The 7,054-nt window shown below is 41.6% G+C and overlaps 2 protein-coding genes across 2 annotated transcripts in view; one reads left to right on the top strand and one right to left on the bottom strand.

Annotated features, from left to right (window-relative positions):
* LOC106816682 (FACT complex subunit SPT16-like) overlaps positions 1-3,411 on the bottom strand; it is a 12,558-nt gene extending 9,147 nt beyond the window's left edge. Inside the window, exon 1 of the mRNA XM_014821304.1 lies at positions 3,032-3,411. Coding sequence (XP_014676790.1) covers positions 3,032-3,301 — 270 coding nt within the window. The 5' untranslated portion in view covers positions 3,302-3,411. The remainder of the gene's footprint in view (positions 1-3,031) is intronic.
* Positions 3,412-3,526: 115 nt separating this feature from the next.
* The window catches only part of LOC106816683 (actin-related protein 8-like), a 14,129-nt gene continuing 10,601 nt past the window's right edge, over positions 3,527-7,054 (top strand). The window contains exons 1-6 of the mRNA XM_014821305.1: positions 3,527-3,686; positions 3,879-4,049; positions 4,583-4,690; positions 5,256-5,363; positions 5,592-5,765; positions 6,114-6,224. Of these exons, the coding sequence (XP_014676791.1) occupies positions 3,624-3,686; positions 3,879-4,049; positions 4,583-4,690; positions 5,256-5,363; positions 5,592-5,765; positions 6,114-6,224 (735 nt within the window). The 5' untranslated portion in view covers positions 3,527-3,623. The remainder of the gene's footprint in view (positions 3,687-3,878; positions 4,050-4,582; positions 4,691-5,255; positions 5,364-5,591; positions 5,766-6,113; positions 6,225-7,054) is intronic.

Here is a 7,054-nt window from a genome sequence, read left to right as displayed (position 1 = left end):
CCCGCAGCTAGTTCATTCTAAAAGTGCCCGGATGCTTCAGCTCAGATGGATACGCTATTGTAGTACGTAATTGGAGGATACAATTTTTACCACCCTGCGGGAAAGATACATGTGTTTGTTTACAGCTGTAGACTACAGTGTAGTGACAGTGTTGCCCAAGGAGATATATTTTCTAATCTATATTTGAGTTCGAATGTATGTATGTATGTATGTATGTATCGTACCCTATGGACGGCCAAACCGCCCAAGCGATCTGGATGCAATTTTCAGAGGGCGATTTCCTATACCCGGGGAGTGTTCCTAGACGAAAAAAATCCGTCAAAACGTCAAACTGACCGAAAAATCCGTCAATTCCTGAAACTTCACACAATGTCAGCACTCACTGTACAGTGCTGCCACACACACAAAAATTGATCAGTATTTATTTCCCTCACCTCATCAGCTGCTGGTATTGTGAAACCGAAACCAATACTAAAACAGAGCACAACCAGGACCAGTTGAGAGGTTACGACTGCATTGTTTATCAAGAGGCTTTGAAATGAGAAGTGCAACCCATTCGTACATGCTGTTATAATAACCTTTTGTCATTTACAAAATATTATTATTATGTTCCAGGGGTTCTACGTTGGGTTGTGCTGTGATATAAATGCCATACGTAACCGTTTTTTACCATGCTTATTATCTTATTAGACTGATTTGTAAATATTGATATTGTGTGCAATGTTATTCTCCATTATTACCCAATGTTCCTATTGTGTCCGATTATTAGTAGTATGAATTAGTAGCACGATTTTACCCAGCGCAGCGGGTACCAGCAGCTAGTTATACATATGTTATAATAATATAGCTCCTTGGTGTTGCCAAGCACCACATTCTACTTCTACCACCGACCACAGATTATAGCGAGTAGAATAAATAAGTTCTACTCGCTAATCTGTGTCTAGACTTTTCACACCAAGGTGAGTAAAACCCCATTATCTAGTGACTAGTCACTGTCGTAGTGACTAAGTCTAGTGATTGGAGTACTACCATTAGCAATACTAGCAGTCTACGCAGTCCTACAGTGACGCGTGTGGCTGAGCAATGGGCTTGATCACCTTGATAATGGGTCTGTGTATTAACAGCTTATTATTTATTATTATACTTATAGTATTAGTATTAATTATTTAACAGCTTATTTGGACCCTTCATGTACAATTTGCCTAGCGTCCTTGCATGAGGTCCTTTGACCCCAACAGATAAAGCCAAAAAAGGTGGTGTGCTCCTAACAAGACGTACTGAATTTGTGCTCGTTCCACTGTACACGATTCAGTCTGGATTTGAAAAGGGCTAGCTAACTCTTAACTGTTATTCACTTATTGGGCCGGTTAGCTGTTGTTAGTTACACAGCCTAACTCGCGCACGGGCACCTGTAGGCTGTAGCGCTGTTCAACGTGTAGGCCTACATAGCAGTGGCGTATCCAGTATTGGGATTGGGTGGCTAGCCACCCCCTCTGTTGGACTAATAATATTTTTACACATATACCAATTAATTATTGGCCCAGTGTTGTAGTCGAGTCTGCACCCCCCCCCCCCCGAGTCCGAGTCCGAGTCCGCACCCCCCCCCCCGAGTCCGAGTCCGAGTCCACACCACCCGAGTCCGAGTCCAGTTTTGATAAAAAAAAAGGGAAAAATCTGAAAAAGGAAAAAAATCCCCGAAAAGGGAATAAAGGGAAAAAAGGGGAAAAAGGGAAAAAATCCGAACAGTGCATCGTAGACATTCGAAAGTGTAGTCAGCCAAAAACACAGAGACACGAGTCATACGAAACGTGTCAAAGTAACGGATCCATTTGTGTTTTACGAGAATGACACGGCTTGTTGAACCAAATGAGAGTGCTAGTACCTTCGAAGTGGTAGAAAAAGCGCAAAGGGACGAAGTGACAGCAGATTCAAACCAAAGGGACAAGAATCTTAATCGAGCCATTGAAAACGTTACAAGATTAGGCCGTGTATCTAGAAAATCTACGAGTTTTAGTTTTAAATTCTTGTAAACTGCGTGTTACAATATGTACAGTTGTGTACTATGTATGTAGTGGCCTCGAGCCGGCCTCGACCCGAGTCCTCGAGTGCGAGTACGAGTCATTGTACTCCGAGGACAAGACCGAGACTGAGACCAAGGAAAACGGTCTCGAGGCCAAGACCGGCCTCGAGACCTACAACACTGATTATTGCCAAGTATAATAGTCGTGCGGCTGTACAAAACGGCCCCTGATGCATAGGTTAAATTATGTAATTGATTGGCAAAGCAGATTATAACCCATTTGCAGCTTTTTCCACAATTCCAAGAAAGAGTTTTGGCTGTCGCCCTCATCCCAGCGGTGGTGGCATTCGTTATTGAACTTATTCTGTAAATTAATTTAAAACTTATAATTTCAATTGTTAGGGTAATGAAGCAAGATTTGAACATCTGTGAGTTTATGCAACATGTTCTCAATTAAATTGCAAGTTAGTAAATTGGTTTGTTTTGAAAATAAATTTTTACAATGATGGCGTGAAAGAATTTGTATATCAGGCAATTATTTTGGAAAGTTGTGAATTAATTTGCAAGTTAATAAATTGATTTGTTAATTATGTAAATTAATTTTAAATTTTGAATTTAAATTTCTCGTACAATATAAAGTAATTTCTATTTTTATTAATTAATTTGAAATGTTTAAAATTGATTTAAAATTGTGTATTTGAAATGTTTGAAAATGATTTTTGAAGGGGATGGCTTTCGGGTGATACCCTACTCCATTACCCATTACTCCATTAGGAGTTTTCCCAACTTTAATGTCCGACATTAATGGTCATAATAACATATATATATATATGGTCATGGTCATATATTAGTTTGTGGTTTAATGTCATTTAGGTTAGGGTTAGGGTTAGGATTATCAATCATTAATCATTAATCAATAATGATATCAAAGTTGGGAACACTCCTAATGAAGCGTTAGCCCAGCTTTCCATATCAACGTGTTCAGTGTTTTCATTCCAATACCGTGTTTACCTGTTTAAGGAACTCAGCCTTTTTCTTGCTCGCCAGGAACAGAATCTGCTCTTCGCACAGAACCATGATCATGTCGGTAAGTTCGTAGCCGAATAGCCACGTCTGGATCGAGGTCGACTTACTGTACACTATATCTTCGTCCACGCCAACAGCAACAACCATCGCATCAATTTTCATAAACGGATCATCGTCTGCTGCCTTTTTCCAGTGTGTGTACAGACGCTTGATGCGCCTGTGGAAGGCTTCCTTGTCTACCGACGGGTTAGACATGTCTGTGTTTTTTGTCAAGTGAAATGCTAAGCAAAATTCAACAACGCGCAAAAGCGCGGTAACCTAACATCGAAGGTAACAAATGGCGAATCTCAAATGGCGGGAGATCGAATAGCGAGAGAAGATAGAGGTCGCCATCGTACACCGGCAATTTTACCCAATCATGAAGCAGGTTTCATAAACCGACCACTCACACGTCGTTTAACAGGCTTTCTAAGCAAATATGGAAGCCTCCACGAGAAAGTAGCTTTTGCATTACGAAAAGTGTGCGCCATTGCTTTCACGATCGTACTGGCGTACTTGACAGAATTAACGTACAGATATGTCACCAACACCTGCTAAAAGACCTTACTCTGCAACAGTTCCAGAGCCTTTCACTGGAGAAGTAATGCACAATTGTCAGCAATATTTCAATTTGCGTGTTTACGTTTGACAGTTTGTCATTGTTGATTGTATTTGTAACCTGTGCCGTACTACCACTAGAACCCGGTGCCGTTACCTCCCGTTTATAAAATATACGCATAATATAGCCGTGAAACTATATTGTGAGTTTCTCTATGACTATGGTTCCTTACAGCCTTTTCAGGGGACAACAATCGTGGTGATTCATCCTGGGTCGGCTTATCTCAGACTGGGCCGTGCGTCGGACGTGCTCCCCGTAACCATTCCTCATGTTATTGCCAGACGGAAAAGGAGATCAGATCTGCCACATTACGAAGACCCAATGTTGCCAGGGGTCGACAGTCAAGTAAGAAACTAATTAAATTATGTACTACAAATACATAACCAACAGTATTGGGTTACATATTGTTTCATTATCCGTTCACACGTACGTCGCGTCAGGCATATAACAGAACAGCCTCGCCACACTTCTAGGTCAGAGTGCCGGCTGGCTGTTTCGCAAGTGCCTATTACAAGGGAGCATGTATATATATAACTGTGAGGTTAACTACTGGCTCCATCTACAGGTTGTAATTGTCTATTAATAATTTAAGTTGTACATAATGTTACATGTATTTGTATTTGCGACTAATATCCTTATTTATTAAAGATAAATCAATGATATTCGCAAGGAGATCGCACCGAAACTACTGCAAGCTCATAATATTAATTGTCTCACTCTGCTATGTTCTCTGCATAATAACACATGTGACATCACTGGAAAGACTTTCCTGATTTGCCTGGAGTTGCGAGGATCGTGGACGAAAGTGTTGAGGCCAGTATTTCCATATTAAAAAGGAAACACCTGAGACATCACTCAGTTCGTTCATATCATTGCAGGACAAGACTCCAGGTTTGCTAGATCAGGGCATAGAGTTGGCAGAAGACATGATGTGGGCGTGTAAGACTGACACCGGCTCTCCTTGGAAGCAGACACTCCCTGAACAGGTGACTCCACTCTGCAGACCCGTCTGCCATCTAAGAAGCAGTCTGGCATTTAGGTTCTTTCAGGCACTCTCAGTCTGGCATTTAAGGTGGTGCTGGTACATGTACGTAAATTCCAGGATACCATACAAGCAAAAACTATTCAGCCGGGTGTGCGCTGGCAAAGCCTTGCCGAATATGTCAACATGTAACGTGAGATGACTGTTGATAATGAGAGGGTGCTCAAAGCCCTGTCAGTGACCAGACGGCGCTCAAAGCCCTGTCGGTCACTAGTGGGCAGGGTTCTGCATCAAACTGGGAGTGCCTGAGAGCAGCTAAGGGCCAGACTTCGTCCCTTTAGATAATGTAATAATTAGTGTGTGCAGCCGTAGTTTCACGTCAAACAATCGACATTTTCCCGTGAACATCTGACGAGGTTCTTAGCAGCAGTGTTCATTCGTGTTTCTTCGAGCATTTATAATACTATATTATATTATATCCTGTAAAAGCGTTCTTAGCACATTTGCTGCACGTTTGCTCAGTGATGCACATTTCTATCAGCGTTTCTTTCCCTGTCTCTCGTGTGCAGACAATTGCCTTCAACCTGCGTTCGCAGCGAAGCATCCTTGACGAGGACTCCGGCGTCCACTGGGTGAACCCGTCACCGCAGAATCCTGAAGTCATTGTCGGCGAGGAGGTAAGATATAGCTTCGGATTTAGTAATGATACCAGTACGATAGCCTATAGCTAGTAGTAGTGTAGAGGCTAGTAGTACGGCTATCCGGAGTTACTTCACAACAACAAACTACGCAGGGGACAACTGCACCGAACACAAACTATTGCTGATAGATCGAGATCCAATGTCCGAGAGGCTTGCACGTCGATCGATTATTAGATTTCGATTCTCCGTTACTATTGTCGTCAGGCACTCTACCTAAAGCCGAACAGTGGCTACAACATTCATTGGCCGATGAGGCGGGGTCAGCTGAACTTGCATTCCGGCGTCGGTGGATCGATATCCTCCGTTGTAACGGACCTGGAGACAATATGGACCAGAGCGATACAGGGATACCTGGAGATTCCGCCAAAGGACCTGAAGGTGTGAAACGGAAAGGTTATCCACTGGTTCTGTCACCGCCTCAGTGACTTACTCGCTAAATCAATTTCCTCATGTTCGTGGATGGTTCGGTGCAAGTGTACAGTGGGAGCGTATTTGCTAGCAAGCCGTTTTAGCTAGTATTTTTACACTACATGGTCACTTGTAGTGCCGATGGCCAATGGCAGTGTGCTTTAGTGAATAAATTTATGATGTGCGCCATTTTCTAGAAACATTGTTTTACTCGTTCGAGACTCACTCGCTCGACTTTCTCAATCCTTGCTAATACTCTGGTGTATGATGTGTGTGCGGTGCGGGTTCGCATTTCTGATTGTGCGTCCGTTTCTGCAGCATTACAGGGCTGTGCTCATCGTTCCGGACGCTTACAACAAGTGGCATGTTCGCGAGCTCGTTAATCTCCTGCTAACGAACATGGGATTCTCTGCAGTGTTTGTGCAGCAGGTATTCTCACTTAGGCCTAAGAAAAAAAGATGTTTGTTTCCGCTAACGAGCTGAAAAAAATTGGACACGGTAGGCAGGCAAATCTTTTTTATTATCAAATCTTTTTTATTTTTTTTGTATTCTAACAATACTTGTTTTAGACTTATTACAGCCCATATAATGATTGAAAGTCAAATCAATGCATTCACCGATCCATATCACGTTGGGATTTTTTATATTTTTTATTTTGTTGTTGTTGCCGATCACAATAAAAAGTTCCGACACGGCGGTTTAAAATGGAGTCGGTCGGGTTAGCGGAAACAAACGTCTTTTTTTAGGCCTTGTCCGTCACTCACATGTAATCATCTATATAATGTTATATACATACATACACAGGGTGCGAAATTAACGCGAGTCCGGAGTCAAATACTCCCTGATTTACTGTCGGACTCTCTGATTTGACATGTGTAGAAGTCCATATGACTCCCTGAAAATTCTGCTATACTAACTAGTAACTAGTTTGTTCCAGAGCACGGCCTCGAGGAATTACCGTATTTTTTCAGCAAATGTCCAAAGAAAATGTGGTGGACGTGCAAGCACATGAATTTTAAAAATAAGCACATGCGTTATTGTTAATATCTTTAGTTTTGAACTAAAGACTGCGGACTCCCTCTTTTTGAGGGCAGGGAGTCCGTTGGACTCCCTTGTTCACAAGTTAATTTCTACCCCTGCATACATATATACAAATACATATATATATATATATATATATATATATATATATCTCTCTCTCTCTATATATATATATATATATATATATATATATATATTATTTATTTATTATATATATA

The sequence above is a fragment of the Priapulus caudatus genome, unplaced genomic scaffold (genome assembly GCF_000485595.1).
Source record: "Priapulus caudatus unplaced genomic scaffold, Priapulus_caudatus-5.0.1 Scaffold1453, whole genome shotgun sequence".
Lineage (NCBI taxonomy): Eukaryota > Metazoa > Priapulida > Priapulimorpha > Priapulimorphida > Priapulidae > Priapulus > Priapulus caudatus.
The sequence above is the reverse complement of the archived record's forward strand: the minus strand, read 5'-3'. Positions and strand labels throughout refer to the sequence as shown.